Source organism: Manacus candei, unplaced genomic scaffold (assembly GCF_025592945.1).
Source record: "Manacus candei isolate 608988 ecotype Guabito, Panama unplaced genomic scaffold, ASM2559294v1 h1tg000153l, whole genome shotgun sequence".
In the NCBI taxonomy this organism is placed as follows: domain Eukaryota; kingdom Metazoa; phylum Chordata; class Aves; order Passeriformes; family Pipridae; genus Manacus; species Manacus candei.
The window spans coordinates 764,749-790,629 of record NW_026138201.1 but is presented as its reverse complement, the minus strand read 5'-3'; the positions used below and the strand labels follow the sequence as shown (position 1 = coordinate 790,629).

General features: G+C 42.6%; 1 protein-coding gene and 1 long non-coding RNA gene across 4 annotated transcripts in view; both read left to right on the top strand.

Moving 5' to 3' along the window:
• ATXN10 (ataxin 10) overlaps window positions 1–25,463 on the top strand; it is a 67,281-nt gene extending 41,818 nt beyond the window's left edge. For all 3 annotated transcript variants that reach the window (XM_051772552.1, XM_051772553.1, XM_051772551.1), the window contains 2 exons: window positions 9,515–9,578; window positions 24,784–25,463. In XM_051772552.1, the coding sequence (XP_051628512.1) occupies window positions 9,515–9,578; window positions 24,784–24,971 (252 nt within the window). In that variant the 3' untranslated portion in view covers window positions 24,972–25,463. The remainder of the gene's footprint in view (window positions 1–9,514; window positions 9,579–24,783) is intronic.
• On the top strand, window positions 9,587–20,127 carry LOC127463305 (uncharacterized). The gene is made up of 3 exons (XR_007900774.1): window positions 9,587–10,299; window positions 12,454–12,555; window positions 19,456–20,127. It is a non-coding gene; the product is annotated as an uncharacterized LOC127463305 (long non-coding RNA).
• Window positions 25,464–25,881: the final 418 nt, after the last annotated feature.

The following is a 25,881-nucleotide window of genomic DNA, read 5'->3' as shown; positions in this document are numbered from 1 at the left end:
TATTTTCAGGTTAATTGACCATAGGAAAGGATACATTTTTTATGGTGTTCTAAAAACCATGTGAACAAGACCTTTACAAATTTAAAAATTTAGACTTTTGTTCATCACAGCTATACGAGTTCAGCCAGAAGCTGGCAATTTTACTTTCATAGTACCTGCAGTTGTTATTACCAGACTAAAAGACATTTAGAGACAAATACTCAGAAAACCCTCTGGTAACTGTAATTTAGAGGTAAATTAAGAAACTGCTTTGCAGTCTCCTTATGTACAGAATCATGTATCATCTCGCTCAGTAGCCTGAGGCATCAGCAGCTTTCAGCATGAAATTTAGTGCATACCTGAGTTACTGTATATCATGCATACTAAATATATGGCTTTTATAGACATATAAATCACAACATCAGGAGCCTTGTTTTCTAAATGTAAAGTTGATCTTAATCTCAACAAGGTGGCTAAATTTATCTTAATAAGAGAATCTGATCCTGTGCAAAGGTTACGCTTGGTGAATCATTAGAAGAAAATGTGTGTTCTTAGAGTTTCAGGTAAATGCAGAGAATAATTGCTCAACTTTCTGTAAGTCTGGGTTGTCAGCAAAGAAACACTGTCAGTGCCACAGGAGGGCTGGGCCAGTGCAGGGGTTTATTCTGCTCTCCTGTGTTGCTGTGGCTGTAGATAAGGGCTGAGAGGGGGCAGGTACTGAACTGCTGTACTGGTGTAACCCAGTCTATCATTTGGCTGATTTCTGAATCCCTTTGTGCTGTGGCAGTGTGGGACTTGCCACAAATATAATGGAAATGTAATGAGAACTTTATGCCACCAGAATCACGCTTCGTAATGATTGTCAGTGGGGAAACTCTCTAGAAGTTATTTTTGTCTGAAGTTCCATTAGCAAAAGGGGTAGAAGTTGTCAAAAATGCTGAGCAGTCATTAAAAGATCAACATTCAGATTTCTTTTGCAGTTAAAAAGGAAACACTGCTATTGGCAAAACCCTGGAATCATTGAGGGTTTAATCCTGTTTGTATAAAAGCTGTAAAAAAGACCCCAAACCAAAGTAAAAACCTTTCTGCTCTGCCACGTGAGGAACATGAAATACTTGAATAATGTGCATGCACAGGGATTTCCCCCACTTCTTTAGCTGAGCTGGTCAGCAAATCACAGAATATCAGGATGGTTTGGGTGGGAAGGGGCTTTACAGGAGTTATTTAGACCAGGATTGATGTTTTTATGGGATTATAAAATAAAAAGAAAGCCGGTGAATTACTCTCGCAAAATAAAAGAAAGTGTAGTTGCTTTGCTTTGTATTTGAAATAGTGTTCTGTTCTGGATGAAGAATGCTCTGTGACTTGGAGGTGTCATGAAGGAAGAAGTTCCTGGGAGGGAGACAGGGATCAATCTCAGTAGAACAGTGCATGTCTAAAGCTTCTGCAGCTTGAGACTCCCTTTGCACCTGCACTGGCCTCCTCTGGACCCATCCCCAGTAAAGTGAGGCCACATCTGTTAGTCCTGAAACAAAACACTTCTGGTAATTGCAATATTTGGAGTGGGCTTGGTTTTTCCCTTTCAGAAGGCCCATAGCTGTGTTATTTGCTTGTGTCTCAGAAGAGGTGACATTTCCTATAAAGCAGTGTGAGGTTGGCATTGCTCAGCGTGGCAGGTTATTTACTGCAGGGTTCGGGGCTTCTGTGGCTCCCCCGACTGCTCTGATTTCAAACACAAGCAGCACACACCATTGAACTGCTGGCTTTAGTAGCCAGCTGGGTCCTGCAGTCTCCCATTTACCATTTCTGCCTGATAAAGGCATTTTACAGTCTTTTTCTGGAACACTTGGTTTTACGATGTTTTAACCTACTGAAAAATTGAATTACTGTGAAGGCTGGTTTTATACTTAACATGTAACAGAGTGCACGTCCTGTACACACGTACTAGAAAATTAATGGTTTGTTCTTTGACCTGTCACTAAAATCTTGGAAGCTCTGCCTGCAAGACACTGTGGAAGCAGAGAGTTGGGAATGCCATTGATGAATGTCTGTGTGCTCTTTCCAGTCTTCTAACCTACAAACTGTCTCCTTTTCTTCTTTCCTCCCATCCTTCCTAGGCTGTGAAGACTGGGGTGATACAAACATACTCCATAACTTATTCTTTACAGCTCCTTAAAAGAATTTATCACTGCTAAAGTCCCTTCACAATCGAGCAATAGGAAACTGGGAGGAATTACAGGGAACTGCCCCCACTTGGGTGGCTGTGGGACTTTGCTCTCAGTCTGGAGGCTGTCAGTGATTCAGTGTGCTGGGTCATGGATTTATTTATTTCATTTCACCATGAAATGCAGCAATCCCTGGCACAAAGCACTGCACATTTTGAAATCATCCTCCATATTTTCACACACATTGTTTTCATCATTTGAGCATTTGCTGCAAATGAAATTATATGTCTGACATCGATTTCTTTTTTATTTTTTTTTTTTAAATCCTTGTTTCAAAGTGAAATGAAATGAGAATGTTAAGTAATGCTGGACACAACAGAAGTCATCATTAGAGAGTGGAACATCTGACTGGCATTTATTTGTCCTTGCTGAATTCAGAGATTTCCAAGTAAGAGTTGTAATCCTTGATGCTGGGAGTGGAAGCACTTTTGGAGTACAGTAGTGATGTGTGAGAGTGATGACACATGTGGCCTCCGTAGGGGTGTGTGTTCCTCCAAACAGAGTATGAGTTTGGAATGCTTTTCCTCCTTTTCCAGTCCCACTCTCTCCAAGCTGTAAGCAGCCAGCAGTTTTCAAGGGTTTCAGCTGGGCTGTGTTTCAGGAGCAGCAAGGCAGGTGTGTGCAGGAGAATGGACTAAGTACCAAAACTGACAAGAGAAACAGAGCAAAGAGTCTGACAGAGTCACAAGGCTGTGGTGCTGATTTTTGGCTGTGATCATCTGTGGGACACTAATGAGGAAACCTTCAACAGAAACGTTCTGTGGTAATGCAGTCTTCTGTCAGTGTCGGAGATTTTCAGAATGGGGATATTTTATTGGAGTGCCTGGAATGTTGTTCCAGAAGAAAAGCTATCCTGATGTAATAGAAAATGTGAAACTGAAAAAAAAAAAAACAAACCACCCCAAACAAACAAAATCCAAACAAAACAAAACCACCCCCACAAAAATCACAACCCAGTGCATGCAACCATCAAAGCAAAGTCCCTTATTTTAATTGAGAGATTCATAAAATGCTTTCTAAAGCTTGACATGGAAAACAGAAATACCATACCCACCAAAACAGTGGCAACTTGCCAGAATGATTGGGAATTTCCTATTACAATGGTTATTACTGTGGCTGAAGGGAATTGTGTGACTTAGTCAACCTCTATCCCTGTGTTTTTTCGGAGCTTTGAAGTAATTTGAAGTCTTCAGTTCTATCTGCTTTGGAACCAAATACAGTTTTGAAATTTTGATGCTCCTGTACACGTGTTCAGTCACATAGCTAACTCTTAATTTCCTTTAGCTTTCTTTTTGTTCTGATGAAAGAAGAAAATTAAGAGAACCTCTTTTATAGCAGTGATTGGAAATCATCAGACTAGGATTGTCTGATTATTGGCTTTGGTGGGCTGAGAATGGGAGAGTGAGTGTCTGGAAGGACGGAAATGTGTGCTGTGGTGTTGATGCAGTTTTGTACCAGCTCAGTTGATTTGAAGTGCAGGACTTCTCTTGGATGATGCTCAGCACCATTGTTCTCTCTCACTGCTGCTGCCAGGACAGGCAAGTCTGGTGTGTCTCCAGCAACATCAGTCTTGTGCTGGACCTGCCTTTACCCAAGTCAGGTCACAGATCTAACCCTAAACAGAGCCAAGGTCCTGCTCCTTATGGCAGCATCTCTTTGTTACTGAAAAGTGGCTTCTGGTTCAGGAACTGTCCAAGGCAATGAGCAAAGTGGGATTGTTTAAAAAACAAAAGTTCTACTTGTGTTACTGTCTCTTGCGGGAACCTATTCTCAATTCTCAAGTGTTTATATTATCATCTCAATGGCTGGAAAATCCTGTGTTTTGCTCTTGGAAAGACCAGTGGAAAAAACTATTCAGCAGCTGAGGTGGCTTGTTACCCTGTCCTGGTAGCTGGACACTCCAGTGTCTGCTTGTTTTGGCTCAAGCCTGATGGTGTGCTTGTTACCTTCATCTTCCCTTCCCCTTCTAAATTAGCTCTCTGCAGAGAGTTTCAGGACATCTCAAAGATATCCCACATTTTAGATTCTAAGATTTTTTTTTTAGTATTACTTTTTTGTTATAGGGGTTGCCTCTTGCAGGAGAGTTGAAATAAACCCCATGTCTCCTCTGGGAAATAATGCTGAAAGAGGGAGAATATATTTGAAATGAATGGAGCAGGAGCAGCAGGTTTTCTTGCCATGATTTCTGAATTTCAGCCATTGAAATGTTCAGTACCTGCTTAACTGGGCAGTGCAGAGGTGGAGGAGTGTTCTGGGGACTCGGCCTTGGCTGAAAGGGACATAAAGGACCCTCTTGGCTCCCAAAGTCATTCCCACTGGTGCAAGGAGTTCTCAGACGGGCTAAGCAAGTCTGCTGTGATGTCCTGGAGAAGGGAGCCTCTGTCCACAAGTATTTCAGTGGATCTGCAGGATGTGGTGAACTCCTATAATAGAGCGATGGCCGCAGCCGCCTCTGTTCTAAGCCAAAGTGCCTGGAGTCTGCAGTGGGCCCAGGAATCCACTGGCACCAAAGGACTGAAGGGTTCTTTTGCCTTTGTGAGTAGAATCTCCTGTATCTCCTGTCACTTCTGCTGCTTGGAAAAACAAACAAAAAAGCCCAAACCCAGGACTCGGAAATGAAAAAAACGAAATAAGTTTTTTGGTGCCATCATAGCTGTGCAGGAGCTGTTTGGGAACCTGATCAGTTGGTACATTCCTACTTCTATTAAGCTGCTCTGTTACTCACACTGAGTGCTGGATTCTGCTCAGATGTCTAATCACTAATTAATTACCTACTTGTTGAGCAGGTTGTGGAGGAAAATAGACTGCTGTTGGTCAGCCTGGTTGGTGTCTGGGTCTGAGGGATGTATTTACTTTACCTTGTCATTATGTAGTCATCATGTGGTACATTCAGATGGGACTCCATTAAAAGGCTTAAAAGTATCTGTAATGATGACCAAAGATTGGCAACAAATCCCCAATGTATATGTCATTGGATTCCTTGCCTTGGGTGTAATTCAGTCTGGCGTGATTGTCTGACTAAGAAAGTCATGCAGACTTATGAGACAGAAGGGATGGGAAGGGTCATAACCATTCACCTGCCTGGGGCAGGACCAGGTGGAGTGTTCATGGTTAAGGTTTGTCAGGTGGTTTGTGGAGACCTGTCTGCTCCAGGAGCCTGGGACTCGTGTTTCAGTGTGTTACAGTGCTCTGTGCATTCACCAGTTGAATCTGTCTGAGGGATGCAGGGATCAGAATTATTGTTAGACTCCTACTTTTAGCCTCGTGAGAATCAGCAGACAGGCAGATGAACAACCAAAGAGGTGCTCCTGGGAGGGGAAGTTGTGTAGTGGCAGTTTGAGCCCAGATCCACTGTGGACTAAGGCTGGGTTTGGTAACTGCTCAGCACAGCTGTACATGTGAACCAGGTGCTGCTGCTGGGTGGGCTTTGGTGTTTCCAGCTGTGTGACACAACTGGGAGCACTGCAAACAGTGAAGGAAGGAGCCAAGTCCATAAAAATGTGAAGTTTGCCTGTTTTGTTGCTCCCTGAAACGTTTTAAGTTCCACAATGTGAATTGAAATTGAATACTGTGGAGCTAAACATGATTGGAGACAGACTTTTGTCTGGTAGGAAACTGGTGATGTGTAATGAATGTTGTATCTGGAGGTTTTCCATGTGAATGGCTCCTGCTTGTTCCCGGGTTTTGACTCATTTCTAGAGTACGTTTTTCCTGCCCCAAACCTCTTTTAACCTAGAGATTTGTATTTCTGTTTTTCAGTGATTATCAGTAATGATTAAAGAGAGGAGCAAGTGTTAGCATGAGATGGATACTCAAACTCTAGTTCTCTTCTATTTCTGAGAGTGCATTTCCTTTTGCTTATCTGTAGTTTGGCCAAACTCAACTTATAAGAAATAGGAGTGTTTCTGTGCCTGAAACAAAGACCTTTCTCATTCTGCTTTCTATGTCAACTGAAGGCTGAAAATCCGTCACGTTCTGGTGGGAGAGCAGTTCATGTTCTAGCTGTTATCTGAAGACATGAGTGTTCTTTTTGTACTCTTAGTTGACTAGGTAGTATTTCCAGTTCCTGAAGTGTTAATTATTCTGTGGAGAGATTTTTTTTTTACTGGATTATTTTTATTTTTCCTGTTTCTGTCAGTGCAGTTGCTGGACCTGGAGACTCTGGTTGCATTTTACCAGATGCAGGCAGATCCATCAACAAGCACTGTCATGCTTGGAGAATTTACCTTCTTCCCCCTGACCTTGGCACTATTGCTGCTAGAAGGAAAGATTCAGTAAATAGGCTACAGTTAATTTATACTTTTTTTGGACTCTCTTGTGAACGATTGTGCTAATGATAATGGATTCAATGAGCTTTTGTAACACAGACCAGTGTGAGCAGTTCTGTTTATGAGACAGACACCGGAACGGTCCTATTCCTTAGTTTCTGTCTGTACTTTCTCCCCAAATCTGGATGGATTACAGCTAGTTTCACACCAGCCACTGTGTGTTTTTTCTCACAGGATACTTTCACACCATATTTAAAGTAAGATTTGAGTGTTGTGCGATATTGACTCCTTCCCTGAGCCCTGCAGAAGATCCCTGCAAAAGGTCCCGTACCTTGCTCTGCACTGGGCATTTCACAGACAGTTCTCTTCAGAGCAAAAACTGTAAGGCAAATAACTAGTGGGAAAAGTTTCCTGAGCCCTTTGAACTGGGCAGTGCAGTTGCCATGGTTAAGATGTAGGACGGTTTCTTGATGTTTACAAAGTTCTGTGGTGTGGGAGGTTACAGGGAGATCAGAGTGAGAAGATGTGAGAGGCTCTCAGCAGTGCAGAGGGGACCCTGGGTGGGATGGTGATTCCTCCCTCTGGCTGTCTGTGGCACTCTCGCTGCAGGAACAGCTCTGCTCCCTGCACAGCAGCTGCTGAGCTGGCTCACACTGCAGCCAGCTCATTTCTGAACACAGGCACACATTTCAGGGGGCCATAAAATGCCCTTTCAGTGGATCACTGCTGGTTCAGGAACAGCTGGAATGAACTGCAACTTCTCTAGTGCTGGTTACTCACGGTTTGGTCTCTTCATCTCACGAGTCACTCAGAGGAGTACACAGATTTGTCTTGGGTGGGTGAGTTGTAAGGGTTGTTTCCTTGCTTCATTTCCCTGAGTAGGAAGTCACAGGTGGCACACTTAAGCTGTTAACATGGTGACAAAAGCTGTGCTGAACTCGAGCAAATGATATGTCCAGTTTAATGATGTGATACTCAAGAGTCTCTCAAGTCAAGAGACTCTAAGGGTGGGTGTGAGGCAGAGGTAGTTGGCACGAAGGTATCACTAAGGCTGTGGTGTGCTGCTGCTGTTCCCACTTAACTTTGAAGGAATCTCATCACATTCCCACAGCAACTTTTTGAAGCGTGTGTGGATTTTAATTAAAATTTTGCTTTCCCCAAATACTTACTTTGTTAACCAAACATCTTGGAGCATGGTTTGTTTCAGCTGACAGCACTTAATCCCGATTCATTTGCACTGTTCAGCGTTTCACTGGTGGACAATCAAAGGTACCATTGAGGGCACCTCAGGGTTTGGCTGCAGCCGAGCATCAAAGGGCCAGCGTTTCCCCAGCACGTGCAAGGGCTGGGTTACTGGGAGGTCACTGCTGGCTCGGCCTTTGAAGTGTGATATCATCCACAGCCTCTGCAGGAGACACAAACATGTTGTGGATATTTTTAACCCTGTGTTATTAACTGTATTTCATGTAGGTAAAGCTGTCCGTGTCAGCACAGATGGGGAAGTTGGGGTTTAAGACCTGACCATGCTCTTTGCTTTTCATACGTGTCAGGCTTGCCTGGCTGTGTGTCCTGTCTGTCACTGTTGCTTTCTCGTGTTATAGCTTGAGACTCTGCAGTAAGATTATCTGAGAAGAAACTGGTAAGAGGGGTGTGCTCAGATTTGTCTCTGAATTCAGTTTTACCGGTCCATTGGCTGTCAGGGATTTCACCTCTAAATCTCCTCCTACTTGACTGACTTCTCTTATCACAGAACTTGAACTTCAGAAAGCTGATGATCCTGCAGTGTAAACTTTGGGATTTATTGTTTTCCTTGGTACACAAAAGTGCATCTTGCTTGGGACAAAAAAGATGAGAGAGAGAATCCCGTCATCAAGCTGTGGCCTAAATTCTGTTTAAATTCCTTTACCTGACAGTTCTTGGTTTGAGACTAAATTTTAAGGAATTAAAGAACTTAAGATTTGGACAAATACAATTTAGCTATCACAGAATGTTTGAGTTTGGAAGGAACTTCTGAAGGAACCTCTTGTCCAACCCCGTGCTTCAATGCAGGTGGGGTTGCCCAGGACCATGTGCAGGTGCCTTAAAGCATATAAATAATATATGGGTATAAGAATATAAACAATTAGTCCTCATCCTCTCAAGGTTTTTTAAAACTACTTTTGAAATATATTTAAAAAGCTCCTGTGTCTTAAGAAAGTATTTTCAAGGTTGAAATTTTGCAGCTAGTTTAGAGCAGGGTTTCGTTTAAGTACATAGAACTTTCTAAAGCTGTAGCTGTGCATGCATGATGTTACAGTGTACCTTAGAAATCCACACAAGTCTCTTAGGAAATGTACTTCCCTTAAGATAATTCTGTTCCATATTTATTGTTACCATCAGCTCATCCCAAGTTCTGGGTAGTGTGTGTGTGTATTAGGGTTATACATTGTTATCTCACATACACACACATGGATCAGTGCAATTTGTGAATTCCCCTGGGTGGGGTATGGTCAGGAAACAAAAAGTGCCAGTTCTTGTGTTTGCTGGTTTGCTAATAACATGAAAAACACCTTCTCAGAGGAGAAATGTCAGTGGCTCTTACTTGATATAAAGAATCTGTCCTTGTGCACGTAGAGGTAACACGTTGTTTCTGAAGGTACAGGAGACGTGGCTCCCTATGAACTTGTGTATGTGGGGAGATGTATTTTTCAACTTTTTTTTGCCCCTATTTTTCCACTCAGCAGTTTTTCCTGGTTCTTCCTTCTGGAAGCAAGCATGAGCTGTCACTGAGCATGGCTTGTCTGCCTCCATGTGAGAAGCCCCACAGAAAACACCTCAGTCAAACACAGGCTAAATGAAGGCAGAATGTGAAATCAGTGTCTGCTTGTGTTGTTACTGTTTTGATACTCACTGCTGACACCAGATTTACTCTGTAATGCCTGGTAGCTTGTTTAATATTTTGGATTAAACAAACATCTCTGTTACCTTTTCACATATTTCTTGCATGAAACATCATTTGTATTGTTGTGACATCCGTTAAATTAAACTTCTGTTTTTATTTAGGTGTATGAGTTGGATGGCATCCCCTTGATTCTGGACAACTGCAGCATTGATGACAACAATCCCTGTATCCTTTACAAAAGAGTTCTGTTTTTGAGTGTGACTCACGAGGAGAGGTGTGGGGTTTCACAGATGGGTGCCAGCACTGCTTTCACTGGGTGCCCAAGTGTGACTGGCCTCAGGACTTTCTAGGTTGTGTTTAAATGGTTCAGAAGTGAGCAAAGGCACAAATAGGCTTTCATGAGCTGGATTCTAAGTAAGTTGAATTGTGGTTATATTCTGTTTCCTAAAATAATAAATATTGCTGGTTTGCAAATGTCAGCTCAGAGAGCCAGCTGTGACAGGAATCTGAATCCAGACTCTGACTGTTGTGTCAGATCTTGGAACCTTTGCTTCCATTGAAGCATCTGTTCAGGGGACTGAAACAGTACCCCATCAGTTCTCTGCACTTAATAAATGGGGTTGGGGAGGTTATTCTAAGCACAGAGTCAAGGCTAACAAGCTGCTGTAAGAATGTGTATAATTGAGAAAATCAATGGTGCTAATTACTGAAATGTTGGGGAGATTTTAATATACATGGTATTGTGCTTCATATTATCTTTTTCCGGGGGTTTAAGAGTAGAGACTTTCCAAGACAGACTGCTGTTAGAGAGAAATAGCTTTATATTGAAGAGAAGCAGTTGTTAAGCAGAGTTTCCCATCTCTTCAAGCACCACACAGTCATCCTGCCACGTGTGTTCAGTCAGGGATTTTCTGCCATCTGATCATTAGCTCTGTGTGAGTTTCTGGTAAGTGTGTCTGGAAAGCAAATGCATTTCCTGTGTAGAGTCATGTTGCCTTTCTTATACTGAACACATGAAGCGAGCTTTCAAAATTAATTGATAAGAAAAAGGTCACTTCCTAACAAGTATCAAAAAAACCCACACAAAAATTAAGTTGTGAAAATGGTACATATTCTCTCAGTTGTGTGCTGTGGAACATCATCTACATATAAATATGTCTTGAAATAATGTAGATGACAGCACAAGCTGAGTGGAGGAGCAAGGAGTGTTAAGTATCCTCTGAGTTACTCACTTTATTGCTTTATGTGCACAAGTTTTACATTCCTCACTGTTTCTGCACCTGGAGACCTGGCAGTGTGGCTCTGGACGGGGCACTGAGGAGCAGATTTGTACTTCTGTGGGGCCATTCAGGGAAGGGGCACTGCTGGATGAGGTGGGAAGGGCAGGGAAAGTTCCCTTTCCCTGAGCAGAAAAGCAGCCCTGAGAAAACCTGGTAGGGAGCTTTGGTCCCAAGTGACTTCTTTGCTGGAAAGCACAGCTGTGCAACTACCTCTAGAATGTCTTTCTAGGATTAATCCTTCATTTTAGCTGGTAGTAAAAGAGGATAAAGTTGGAGGCCTTCAAAGGCTGGAGTTCTAATTTACAATCTTGAATGAAATGAAAATAAAATACCCTGGGAGTCTTTACTGCATTTTGAGCAATGTGGGACTTCTTACACCTTTTGATACAGGCTGACATTTTATGGCTGCACCATAAACTTCTTACCAGAGGATAAAATTTTGTTTACTTGGTTTTTAAAGACATCATAACTGTGTGAGCTTTCACCACTGATCCATGGCACAGAGTGCAGGGGGATACAGGCGAGTGAGCAGCATGTGGGCAGAGGGGCCGGGTTGGCCGTGCAGCTCCTGGCTGCTGCTCTGACCTCGTGCTGTTCCAGGTGCTCTTGTGCTACATGAAGTTAGTGCTCCCCTGCCTATGACATTCCTCATCTGCTGCCTTCCCAGCAGAACTTACACAGAGAAGCAGAGGAGGAGTTGGCAGTTTAGCTGTTTCTACTTTCATCTGCTTTGCAGCATATTCTGCTACCTGTGGACACCACAAACCAGGTCCTCAGCAGCACGTGGGGCCTGACTCCACTGCATAACAATTGCATCATCTCTGAAGAGATTCAACTGTTTCTTTGCTCTCTTTGTGCACCCCAGTCCTGCCTGGCACAAATCCCAGAATCCCAGGATGGGTCAGGCTGGAAGGGACCACAGTGGCTCATCTGGTCCCACCTCCCTGCTCCAGCAGGGCCAGCCCAGAGCACATGGCACAGGATTGTGTCCAGAGGGGTCTGGAATATCCCCAGTGAGGAGACTCCACACCCCTTCTGGTCTCTCTTCAGGGCTGGGTCACTGCCCAACAAAGAAGTTCTTCCTCATGCCCAGGTGGACCTTCCTGGGCATCAGTTCCTGCCCGTTCCTGCTGTGCCATTGCTGCCCACCCCTCCCAAGCAGAGCCTGCTCCATCCTCTGCCCCCTCCTGCCTCCAAATTACATGTACAAAATTTTCTGAAGAAAAAAATGTAACTTTAATGGTAAAAGTGATAGGATTTTCTTCCTGGATGAAAAAAATAATTTCCCTAAAGTATGCAATTCATCAGGAGAAACTGGACTGCCATTTTAGATGTTAAAGAGCTCTTTATTACTTTTGAGAGGAAAAATTCTTTGAGTCTTATTGTTTGTAGCATATGGAAGAATGCTGCAAGAGGAAATGGGTCTGCTCTCATCCTAAAATAAATTCCTTTGTAAACCTGTCGTTACCTTAAAATTGCGTGCTGTGAGATCCTGAACAGTTCTGTAGCATCCATAGAACTACCAGGGAGTTTGTAGCTTACAAAGTTCAACTGACATGTTTGCATTGCTCTAATTAATTGTTTAAATTCATCTTTCAGTGCCCAGTGTGGGAGAACTGTTACCTTGTCTAATTACATCTCAGGCTTGTAACCTTTACATTTATACGAACAAGGAGTATTTTTTCCTTCAGGATATTTGATGAGTACAGGCCAACAAAGCACCACCCTCATTGGTAGCAGACACCAACATGATTATGGACAGTTAAGAACAAATTTGCTGTACCTCTGTAATTATTCAAATTGGTATTTTAAATTTGCAGCTACTACAACTTTGCATGTTTCCAAGTAAATTCAATGGAGAAGTGCTGAAAGATGCCAGATTTTCAACTGTGAGCTGCTGGGCTTTTAGCACAGGGGAAAAGGTAAGCAGAGTGAGACTAGAGTTCATTGAAGACCTCAGAGCCTGAGGAGTTAAACTTCAGAGGAGGTTGAATATCACTTTTTCTATACCCTTTAAATCTTCTGTCTGGGACTGGCTGCACCCTAATCATAACTGTCCCTCTGTATTTAATAGCATTCAGGCTATTTCAAAATGCAAGTGGAATAGTTTGCCTTTAAATTAAGGAGAGGTCCTTTCATGAGCTATTTATTTTAGTTCTGAAAATTCAGTTTCTTGTTCTGCTTCTGAAAAGTTGGAAACCTTTTGCTTTACCTTTGTAACCTGTGTTTAAGAACAAAGAAATTAAGCGTGCCACAGGGTAGCAGAGTGGGTTGGAGATGCCTATCTGGGTAATACCAATAAAAAATTTACTCCAAATCCTGCTTTTCAGGTTATTTGAAGAAAATATATGTTACTGTGAGGATATATGTTTATATATATGTCTCTGTGTGTGTATACACACATATATGTTATATATACAAGTAAACACCTAGCTAACTATGTTTTAGGAGTAAGAATTTTCAGCATTTGTGAAAGGAAAACCTGTGGTTGCTGTGAACATCCATTTACAGATCCCTTAGTTTAAATGATGTATGAAAATGTAGAAAATGTAAGATAATTTTTAGATACTCCTTCCCAAAACTGCTTCTATTATATTCAGTCTGAAAGTCATCTGAGAGGTAGATTGAAAATACTTCTGACTTGATGGCAGCAGCAAGTATAATTGTGGTTCATGAAACTGGCTGAAGCTGGAGGAAATCAAGTTGCTCTGGTCTACAACAATGGCAGTTTGTTTTTGGGAGATGCCAGCAAGGACTTTTGGGGGAGCTGACAGACATTTTATTTCTAAGTTACAGAGTGCAACCTAAACCAGGCCACATGCTGTAAAAAAGCCTTGCCACTGAATGGAGGCCAGTGGAGAGCAAAAATAGGAGTGTGAGTTGAGTTTTTAGAGTGAACCATCAGAGAGTTGAGCATTTTCACGTACATGTGGCTATCCCATGAGTGTTGCCAAAAAATACAGCATAATGTCACATCAGTAGTGGTTGCCTTCCTTTGGAAAGCTCCCTTCAGGCACTGCCAGTGCATTAAGTAGTTGGATGTGACCTATTTGGTTCTGTGTTTTCACAAGCATACGTGAAATCATGTTATTGGGTGGGTATGGATCTGTAAAGGACCCAGGGTACTGATGAGAGCAGCAATGAACTCTTCATGCCCAGTCAAGTTTTGCCCACCTGGAGGATCTTTGGGGTCCCTTCCAACCCAGGCTGTTCTCTGATTCTATGGAATTCCCCTTCTCCTTGTCACTTTGCCACTTGCTTTGCTGCACAAGTGAGTTTGAAATAAGTAAGTTTAAAGTCTGCCTGGACCAAAGTGAAGTATATTCTTTGGTAGAGGGCTTCAATTTTGCATTATTTCTGGTTGCTGCTGTTACCCTTGTCCTTGGATGACACAGAGCACTACCAACATCTTACTTTCTGTCAGCCAGTACTGAGTGTGTCCCTGTGACTTTAACAACCACGACAGACAGCAAGTTTTTAGTTGGTCAGCAGTGGAGGGATGGGACCTGTCAGCACAGGTTAAGAGCATAAATCTGTCTGCTCATAGTGCCAAAGGTGAAGCAAAATATCAGCTGAGTGGAAGCCAACTCTGCCTGTTCTCACTGGCACAGGTTGCCCAGAGAAGCTGTGGCTGCCCCAGCCCTGGAAGTGTCCAAGGCCAGGTTGGACGGGACTTGGAGCAACCTGGGCTAGTGGGAGGTGTCCCTGCCCATGGCAGGGGGTTGGAAGCAGATGATCTTTAAGGTCCCTTCCCATTCTATTCTATGATTCTACTGCAGATGGAACTAGGAGAGCAAGAAGAAGTCACTTATTGTCGTGCTCCAGTTCAGACTCATTGAACTGTGTGTGCTGAGAATTCATCTTTGGAGAGAGTGGAGAGAGTGGAGGATCCCTGCTCTGGGCATGAGCACAAAGCTGAGCTGCCTGTAACTGTGAGGGCCAGAGGAGAGGTGGTGAGAGGAGAAGCTGGAACAGGTACGGGGTGGTTATTCAGTGAGCAGGAACAGTCTGAGAGGGGCTTATTTCTTTCACCTGACTGAGCAGATCAGATCCTGTCCTGTTCCTGCAGGTTGCTGGGAATTCTTTGGAGCCGTGTTTTATGAGAGACAGTGGATCCCAGGGGCCTGTGTGGCTCAGAAGGGAATCCCCCAGTGTTGTATCAGGGTGGGTTTTTTTGGGCTGCACTTTCTTCAGTGATTCCCAAGAAGCTTCAAACTTTGTGTTATTTCTGCTGGTGAAAGGGGACAACCATAGCTATTCTACTGGCTGTGGTAGGGAGGGTCACCTGTCTGCTGCTGTCACTGTGTGACAGGGTGATTTTGACACCCTTGAAAGAAGCATTGCAAGTTATCCAGTTTTGTTCTTACAGCAGTGATAATGGACCAAAGGGGTCTGGATTCCACTCCAGGTAGGACTTTCAGTATATTATCTGAAATGTCCTCAGTGGGATTATTACAGAGCTCCAAAGGGGGAGGATCTGGGCACATGCTCCCTGTTGGAAGGGGCACAGGAGGCATTTGTGTAACCTGATCTTGCTTTAAATCACACTTGACATTTGCTGCACATCTGAAGAGATGGGATAACACAACTTCCATGTCTTAGGCCACTGTTTATCTTTCCTTGATGCTGCAAACTCTTCAGGGCAAAACTTGGTGAAAGGTGAAGAACCCCAATCAAAAAACTTGTTGCATTAAGCATGATATTTAGTAGATCTAAATTCTGACTCAAAGACTGCACTTCTGAAGTATTTATTGCCAGAAACTTCATCTTAGAATGAAAACAAAAATGTAGAGATTTCTCGTGAGAGGTTGCATGTCTACTAACTCTATCAGTAATCCCAACTGTTCCCCAGGAACAACTTCTTTCCTGTCAAATGCAACATTCTCCTCATATGAGAAAGACTTGAGACCACAAAAGGAATGCAGTGTGCAGTATAGAAAAAGATGCTCCAAGAAATTAAAGCATTTGCCCTTTTTTGTCTTCCAGAAATGACCACAGATTACACTTTGTGTTCGGACATTTACAATTCCTAACGGTATATTTCAGGTTGCAGGTTCTATAATTTCTAAAATTCAGTTTTTAGAACAGCTGCAGGATGATTAAAATACTGAAAATACTGTAAAAAATATTGAAATTCAGAGGTTTTTTTGGGGGGAGGGTGTTGGTGGTATTATTAATTTCCTTGAGAATTTATAAAATCCTGAGGCAGATTTGCAGAGATGTGAATATGAATCTGTTCTTTAGTATCTCGTTCCTGGCCAGGAATGAGCTGTGACCCAGGAATGCTGAGTGACAACAGCCCTCCTTAAGAAGTGTGTGATGTTCAGGGTCCCTCTGAGAGCTGGAGGAAGTGTAACAGAGCTGTACAGAATGCAAGAAGGCTCTTTCAAATGTTACATTCTAATATTTCTAATCCCCTGAGAGGGGTAATCTCTGTAGGCACCAACTCATGCATGTAAAAGTGAGGAATTAAAGTTAATAACTCTATTTCTAAACCAAATATTGTCATATTTGTCCTCTGCCCTAATCCTCTTGATGGACTTAAATCCATGACAGGCTTCAATTCTTGAAAGAAAGCAGATCTCTAGTTACCAGGAGCACCCCCAAAAAAAAAAAAAAGAAAGAAATGAAGAAAATATATAATATTTCACTGCTTTTATAGCTCAAACAGCTTGCTTGATTTTTCTGTAGACTTTCTTTTGACAAATTCCCCTCTGGGCTGAGACAGAGCACTAGAAATTTGAGAGCCAAAGGTTTTGGTTTTTGTTGGTTTTTTTTTAAGTAAAGCTAGGAGTGGTTCAGAAATATTGTTGAGAATGGAATGCCTTCTACAACCACCTTATCATATTTCAGTCTGTCTTGACATTTTTTCTTGTGCATACCTCCAAAGAACATTGGGATGTCATCTGGCCAGTGCTTTGCATAGTAGCTTTATTCTGGCATTTTCCTGTTGCCCCACTTTTGGTCACTGTTATTAGAACAGTTTTACCTTCGGGTGGTGAGTGCCTTGTCCTGTGTAGCTCCTTCCTGAGCCCGCAATGATCTGCCCTCACTGCCTCAGCTCTCTGGTTAAACTGTCCTTTCGGTTCCCAAATGGTGTCCCTCACCTCACCTTTCCTATCACTCTGGGTGTATTTGCAGTCCCTTCCACTGACCTTGTGGGTTTGTTCCTTTCTCCTGGTGTGTGGAGATTTCCTGAAGGAGGTGCAGCCCTTTCCTGAAATCCTAGATGGAATTGTGGCTAATGGCTATTTTGCTAAATGCATACTTGGTTATAATTTAGATGCATCTTTGGAAACACCCATTCATTTTAACCATTGTTGGTTTTGGGTGCACACTGGGCATCAGTTGGTGTCTGTGAGGATGGAACTGGAGTTTCGTTTACCTTTGTTATTCTGGTTATTTGTCATAAAGTGACATTTGAGATGACCATAAGCAGCAGGGGGGAGTTATTCAGAGACCCTGAATCAATAAAATGCTCACGTATTTTGCTGAAAGATAAGCTGGCATACAGATCCTTGTGGAATCTGTATAAATGGATGAATCCCTAGAGATTATAAACAGAAAAAGAGCTTCAATCCAGATTGTGTCAGCTCAACTTGTCATCTACCTTAGAGTGGTAAGTTATAATTAGCTTTGCCACATGCCAGATATGAGCCAGGTTGGGTTTTTAAGTGTGGTGCCAAATTCTCGAAAGAATTATTTGACTTCTACAATCTCCATGTTAAAGCATTTTAGAAAAGCTGGTTATTTCTCTATGCATGTAAATGCACATGAATATATTTCTGTGTGAAGGTGGAACCTCTTTCTTTCCATGTCCCAGGACATTTAAAAGGACCACACCAGCGATATGTAATCAGTTTGTGGACACAGATACCATCCCCCATCCCCCTGTGCTTCATATCTCAATGTTTGTGGCAGGTTTTAATAGTAATTTGAGACACAAGTTTCAGCTTCATGGAATTTTTGCATTTTTTTCCGTACCTGGGAAGAGAAGATAAGCTGAGGCACTGTTAGCAGTTAGGTGACAGCAACTGAAGGTTTTTCTTTATAACACAACAGCCTCCTAACCCTGGTACCTGGTAGGGATAACAAACAGATTTAGTTGTCATGAACTCTTAAAATGGGATTAGTGTAAGAGAAGGGACTGTAAGAGCAGAATATTTTGACTGTGGAGCACTAACTTGAGATTGATCAAGAGTGTGATTATTTCTGTTTTAAAACCAGATGATTTATAGTTGCTCATAAATTATGGGTTTCTATTAAAAATGTAAGTCATAATTTTAAAAAAAATTGGCAGTCTAAGCAGCACAAATGAATGTGTCATATTCATGGTTTTAAGCTAGTATTACAAGTCTGAGTATAGGGCAAAGGAAAACAAACTAGAGGTTATGGCTTAATTTTTTTTGGAAGTTCTGTAAGTTTTGGCATAAGAGACATTATAATAAAAATAGCCTGACAGAGCTAAACATGTCCTATGGCTTTTGTAGCTCTGGAGTGCTTGACCCAGATTTTGTGTTTAAGTTCATAGTATGCTAAGGTGTTTTGGCACTGGGTTTTTGAGTCCCACAGAGCACGAAAGGCAGCACATAGAATATAGATTAAATGTTTAGCTGGCAAGCATTAGAGGCTAATAACAGTCTGGGTGTATAACACTGCTCAGTGTGTCTTGTGTGAACTGTTAACCCAGATATACCAATGGGAGAACAGTCCCCACGTTGGTGCAGGTAAGAGGGGCCTCAGTACCCGGAGTGCTGGAGCAGTAAACACCATTTAATGACCCTGGGGGGCCGTTCAGCTGCACCTCACTGAGGGGAGGGGGGAGGTAAAGCCTTGGAGCTCAGAACGAGCCTCGTGCTTTGCTCTGGCTCTCAGGATTGATCAGTGCTGAAATTGGCCCTGGGAGCAGAGCTGGGAGTGAGAGGGCAACTGGATATTGTGAGCTGCTGGGGTTCACTTTTCCTGAATTACTCATAGCCAGGGGAGCAGGCAGCTGCCCTGCACCTGGAAGCAGACATACAGCACATTTGGGCAGAATGTTTTACCTAGCTCTGGTACCTGTGCTTCAAAAGGGATGCTGAAAAATCCAAGTGGAGGGACAAGACACAAGAACTTTGCAGAGCTTGGAATATCTCCCTTGGTTTCTTTCTTTAGTTCATGCCAAAGATGCTTTATCAAGTGCCTTGGTTATGATGTGGGAATTATTTCTTTTAAATCTATAATGAAAATCAGTGTTTGGAAGCAACTCTGAACAAATCTAAACCAGAAATAAATCACAGGCTGTAACGAGTGAGAGATTTACCTCCTGGGACAGTTTATTTAGGGACACAGTGGAATCTCCCAGTCAACACTGAAAGTCCCTCAGAAAAAGCCAGGAAAATATCTTGTATGTGAAACAGAATTGACAGGCTTGATTTCCTGAGGGGCTGAGCTTTGCTCGTCTGTGTTTGTGCAGAAGTGTTGGGCAAAAGAGGTCTAGTTGTCCATTCTGGTCTTAAAATTATATTTGTTGGCCATGGACACTTAAATAGGTGAGCTCTCACTGAAAGTCATAGGTGAGATTTAACATTCCTGTCTGCTGGTTATACAGAAGATAAAAGTCTCTGTATCCCATAGGGCACACTTGAAAAATGGATTCATCATTGCAGATGATGGGTAGGATGCTCAGAGACAGAGATAAACACAAGTAACCAGAAAGATGGTGCTTGTCTGCACGAGGAAGGCAGAGCTACTGGTGTGGCAGGTTAGTGAAGGCCTGGGGACTGGAAAAACTCTTTAATGTACAATTGTTTTGTGCTACAGATGTTTCCTATTTTTTGTAGGCTGTGAATCACAGAGAGTGTTGCCTTTGTACTGAAACTGGATGCCTTTGAGGTGAGTGGTTTGAAGTGAGGAGAGGGAAGGGCAGGTGCAGGTGAGGAGAGGGAAGGAGGGAAGGCCAGGCTGCCATGGCACAGAGTCTGGTGAGGCTCTGCTGCCACGCTGTGGCGGGGATGGAGCCTTGTTTGGCACGGCAGGGTCCAGCCCTCCCACCCCTCCCTTGCACCAGGTGAGAGGTACCTGCAGTAGGAATGAACCTCTGCTTTCCCTTCCCCGTGTTACAGATCTTATCCCTAAAGAGTGTGGTCAGGAATAAAAGCCTCTCCCAGCATCCAGGGGCACCTCTGTACCTTGGAGGCTTCTCGGTTAAATGGGTTCTGACTCTGCAAGAGCCAGGCAAGGAAGCAGTGACATTCCCAGTTCATACAATACTGCTTTTGAAAGCTCACTTGATCATCCAGAGTGTGGTGACTGCGTCATAGGTGGTAAGAACTGCTCTGGAATATAGGAAAATACAGGCAATTGGAATATTGTAGATTTTTTTTTTTGTTCTACCTTCTAGGCAGAGCATTTTAAGTTTGTATAGGCTGAATTCATGAAGTTTTCTGATGCTGATAATTCAATGTGAGGTATAAATAAAGTCCAATGCATTAATTCTAAAAATATAAATTAGGCTTTTGAAAATAGGTAAGTCAATTAAGATAAAACCTTTCGTTCTTTACATTTTCTGTTACTACATTTTTGGTAATGTCTTAAGCACAAGTAGACTTGACTTTAAAAGGTAGAGGAGTTGTACTAAATTGCTGTCACCTTATGCAGCTCCTAGGACTTGCTAAAACTACTAAAACCCCCAAGATGAAGAAACCTGTAGAGCTTTGTAAGTGCTTTGGCTGCTGGTGGGACCAGAACTGCCTGTCTGCTGCGTGTGGTCAGTCCCAGCACGTTGCTCCCAGCTGGGCTGGGCAGTTGTGGTAGTTGTCCAGAGACCTCTTTAATGGGGAGAGGAGGTACCTTCAAGGTGCTGTAAAAGGAAAGTGCTTCAAAGGACTGAAAGGCTTGAAGGGGAGATGGTTTGACTTTTCAGTGTGGTCCAGTCACATCTGCAAGTGGAAGTGACTCTTCTAACATGACACTTCAGTATTTCATTCCAGTCTGCAGAAGTTTGAATCAAAATTGGATTATTTGTTGAAGACCAGAAAGAAATACAATTAACAAGAATTGTATTTTTATTATCTCTGGGTTTTAGCCCTGTTCCAGAACAGGTCCTGTAAATGGCTTTAGCTGGGGGTTGCATAAACAGCCCATTTGACAAGAGTTCCAACCCACGGGAGTTGACTTTCTTAATAAGGTTTTGTATCTCCTCCTATATTTGATTAAAATATAGTTGATATTTAAATAATAAAAATCCATTTTAAATGAGGTAATGGGATAGAACAAAGAATATCCTCTTTTTCTCCTAAGACCTAATTACTCTTAAGGAAGAAAGTTCCTAAGTAGTGATTTAATTATGGAAAACTGACTGTAGTGCAGGAAATGGTCTAACTTAACAAAAAAAGTCCCTACACTGTGTAATAAATCAAACCCTCCACCAAGAATGTTGTATTTAGAGATTCCTCAGTATTAATAACTATGAAGAGGACTTAGGAAAACAGATGTATGCATGTCATTCTCCTTGTCATTGTTCTTCAGTATCCTGTATTAGTTCATAGTAATACTTAACTTTCAAAACTTGCCTTTTTCAAGCAATGTACTTCCAAGGTTCCTTGTGCATTGCTGTGCATTTGCCTTGTCAGCCTCAAACCTCATTAATAACTTTGTCTGCTCTCTGTCATCCCTAGAATCCAGATTGCTTTGTGGGACAGTTTGTAGGGGTCCTGATGGCTGCACTGGGCTTGTCAGGAATGTTCAGTCCCAGCTGGAGTTGGTACTCTGGGAGTGAGAAGCTGGAATACTCTCTGAGAACTGGTCTGCACATCCTGCTCCCCAGTAATGCACGGCCACGGGGTGTTGGTTGGGGACTCCTGGCAGGGCATGGGGGTACTTTCACACCCCATTAAACCTACAGACCAGTCACTGGGCTCCTGCCTTGACTCCAGCAATGTCTTGGACCACAATCCAAGGGAAAAGAAGCAGGAGAATTGTGAAAAGTTTCCTTTGCAATCAGTGGCCAAACTTCCACAGGATTTAGTGAGGTAGATTTTCGTGGCTTCCAGATAGTAACATTTCTCATCCCTTAGGGCTGATCTTCTCCAGCTCTCTTCCTTTTTCTCTGTGTTCCCTCCTCCCTGACAGTTGAAGTTACAACCCAGAGGAGTGGAGATGATTTTAAATTTTAAATTGTGGAATGAAGCTGTTGCCCTGTCTTCCATGCTTGTGTAGGTTGATTCAGTTTTGTTATTGTTTGTATAGGTCAAAATAGCATAGGAATCCCATAGCACACAGTACTGAAGGGTTTTGGAAAAGGGTAGCTATAAATGCACAGAAATGTTTGCTTTCAGTCCCTAAACAGATAGTCTGGTGATGAGGCTTCTGCAAAATGAAATTAATTGTTTTCTTCCTTTTGTATGCCCTCTTCCCTGTGACAGAATATCATCATCTTCACTTGTCTGTAATGTTGATTCATTTGAGAGTGCAATACACCCTGTTGGAAGAATGCAGACAAGTCTGTGCCATGAGATCTGCTGCACTTGCTGTGTTCCTTCTCTTTGGTGCAGTTTCACAACAAACAGGCTCATGCTCTTATTTGTAGTAACTATGGCAACTTTAGAAGCTCTCTTTCTAAAGCTGAGCATACAATAAAGTGCTTAAAGTGTTGGTAGGATTAGAGACTCTCGAATATGTTTAATTTTCTCCCTGTGTCTCTGTCTTTGGAGAGGAGCAAGAGGGTAATGTGAGTATTAGGGTTTTAATCTGGCTTTAATCTCGCTGACACTCAGGTCTGCCCGAGCCTCCCCCAGCAGGAACAAGGGGTCATGAATATTCATGGTGCGGGCACAATGGGCAACCTACACACAGAAAGGAGCTTGTGAAGGAGGGAAAATGTTATTGAAACCAGTCTGCAGCTTCAGCTACAGTAGTCAATAATGATAAATGCCAGAATGGTGATAGAGTTCATAAGATAATGGGGATGTCTGAGATATTATGTAAGCATGGATGGATCTGGTAATGGGGAAACAGCGTTTGCTGTGGGGTTTAGCAGTGGGTTTGTGTTGAGGGACGTAAGGATGATGGTAACAGGATTATTCCCAAAGCTAATGCACACAGGCATCTCTGCGAGTACTTTAGTGTCTGTGTGGCACTTTGTGAGACTGAGAGCTGTCACCCTGAAAACTGCTGTTATTCCTGTAGGAGGTTTTCTTTTCTGTAAGTGCTGTGTTTTAAACAGAGCCGTATTTTAGGAACACAACAAGAAAGATCTGCTCCTCATCCCAGGAGCAGAGCCAGGGAGGGTGGTAGCATGTTTCTCACAGTCCATTGGGAGAACTTTGCTTTTTGGCACTGATGCAATGTCCTAAATCAGACCTGGGAAAGACCTGCAAGGGTTTAACCTTGGTTGGTCAGCATTCATGAGCTTGCCTGCTTTGCTGCTCTGAAATCTGTTCTCACCACTGGTGCTAATGACTGAGACTCTGCTTGTATGTGATTTTATTTCTTAGGTATTTTTTTGGTTTATATGCTCAAATGTAATCTTCAGTGGAAATGCTCAGTTTATGTAACTTCAGTGTAGCTTGGCACTTGTCTTTTCACTTAACTATAGTAGTGATGCACTGACAGAAGAGAATACATGGATATTCTCTGTCATGTTCACCTGTTAAGGCTTTGATGTGATGCATAATTTTTTTTGGTGTTAATTTCCCTCTTCTGTCATTACCTCACACTGGAGTTTTTTGAACCAGGAAGGTGTGCAGCATGTTTCCTGGCAAAGTGTAAAGAGCTTTGTCAGAGGAAAAAAAAAAAAGCCTTGTAGTTGTTAGTGCTTTGCCATTTTTGATTTTCAATTCTGGACTTCTGGAATGTGAAAAAAAATATAAACTGCTACTAAAAGGCAGGGGACTGTTTCACTGACCCATGCCAGTGCAGGGCTGTTCCCTGCCAGGTGTGTCCAGGCTGCTCTTCATCCAAACCCTTCTCTCTGTTGGGGATGTGTAAGATAGATGGTGTAAGATTGTGTAAGGCCAGTTTCTCTCTTCTCTTGTTTTGTCTGAGGTTCCCATTTTCCCCAGCTGAGGAGTTTTTCCTTCTCCTCACCCCCTGGCAAATGCCAGAAGAACACCACCTTATCTCTGTGCTTAGACACTCTCCAACCCAAAAGACGTCAAGGAGATGAGTAAATTATGCATATTCCTCTCCTGGATGTGAAGCTACATGTAGTAAATAATTGGTGCCCTGCAGGCAAACCACTTGTGTGATTCAGAAAGGGTAACTTGGGAAAGATTGTATCAAACAGCCTTTCAGCTGCAGAACTGGGACCAACATCTCTGACACTTCATAAAATGAACACTGTAGTTCACTTGGAAGATGCCTGGCTGATAATCCTGGGAATTTAAATCCTTTGTGTACAGCCCTGACATGTGCCTCAATCCTGGCCCCAAGGGACCACCTTAGAAGGTGAATGAGTTGCAGCTTGTGCCCGTTCCAATGTCAGCAGGAGCTCCCCGTCGGTGATCCTGGGGTCTGCTCTGGAAAGTGTGTAAAAGCTCCCAGGCACAAAGGACCCAGCTTAGGTAACCTTAGAAGTTAAAGAATTTTAAGTGTCTTGACATTATTTGTGCTATTTTCAGATATTAGCCTGGATAATTTCTCTTTTTCTACATCTCTTCAGCTCTTGCAGTGAAAATAATAGTTGTCTTTCCTGGACATGATTTACAGCTTATTTTGTTTGCCAGTGCTTGGAAGTGTAGTGTTAAAGTGTTTGGATCATTAACAAGTGACTGATTTTTTAATTTAATCCCACTAGGAAGATCATTGGAATATTTCAATTAACTGTAATTTTGGTTTGAAACAATATCTCCATTTAATTCTTGAAGTTCATTTATATTTTTGTTAGGGTTTTTTTCCTAACACAAAAGCTAGTAAACTTGACTGAAGTTAATGGACATAAATCATTCTATTAAAAATTAATATAAATTAAGTTCCCTCATATGCAAGTATTTGCAGGTTCAGTGTCAACACCTGTCTTAAATGTCTTACTTTTTCAAACCCTTGATTTCTACTGGGTTTTGAGGTTTAAGGGATTGGGGGAGGGCGGAAGGAGGGGAATGCAATAATAAATGGCAATAAACAATGTTTCACCTCTGAATAAATAACCAGTCCTTGACTCTGCCCCCCAGTTGTGAACCAGTGGGCAGTGTTTGCCATCCGGAATGTGACGGAGCAGAACGAGCGGAACCAGGAGCTGATCGCGGGGCTGGAGGAGCAGGGGCTGGCAGAGGGCTCTGCCCTGGGCAGCATGGGCTTGGAGATGGACAAACGGGAGGGCAGGCTGATCCTCAGGTCTGCCAGGAAAAAGCCCTCCTGAGCCGAGGAGTATTTCCCTTACAAAATAGTCTTCCCTGCTCAGCCAGTCAAGATCTCCTCCTTTTCAGTCCCGGTCTGCTGGAAGTGTTACACTCAGGGTCAGAAAAGCTGCCAGATGATGCTTCTGCCTCATAAACAGAAGCACACCTTGTGTTTCCTGAATACTTGGGTAAATCAGCCTGTGGAACAAAGTCCTTCTTGTCAGTGGGTTGGGATTCTTGTTTCCTTGGTAGAAGGGTGTCATAGATGCAGTATTGAGTTGTTACAATTTCCTTTGCTGAACCTGGGGATAACTGTTGTTAAAAAACTCTCCAAAGAAAGAGCTGCTTTGAAGGCTCCCCTCCAGTAAAAGATCTGTGCTGAGTCAGGGCTAAACAATCAAAGTTTTCAGTCATGGGACTCAAATATCTCTGTTTATCTAAGGATCGACGGGATGTTGGATGTACATAAATATTTAGTGAATTAAACACAACATGCCTTCTGTGTATTTAAATTATGAGTAAACCTTCTTTTCTACCTTGTTACCTTTCAGTCTTCATGACAAGTGTATTAAAACCAAAGCTGAAGCTGTTGTGGCAACAGATGCTGCATTCCTTTGCACTGGGGCATGTCTCTGTTTTGGAGACTTGGGTGTTTGTTTGAATTTTATTTGTTCCTTTGGAGGGTAAGTCAGCCCACTTTCCTTTTATTTTGCACTTCTCATGGGTTTTCTGAACTCTGGCAGACTGCTGAAGAGGTAGTTTCTCACTGTGATTAATTCTAGGAGTTTCTTTTCACCCCTCTGCCTTTCCAAAACATTGACAAAACTCATTTCCAGTTAATTAATTCAAGAGAGGCAGAAGAATGGAAGGCCCTGCCTCTTCATTTTGGGTACCCTCCTGTATTGTTGTTGGACCCTGCCACTGTGGAAT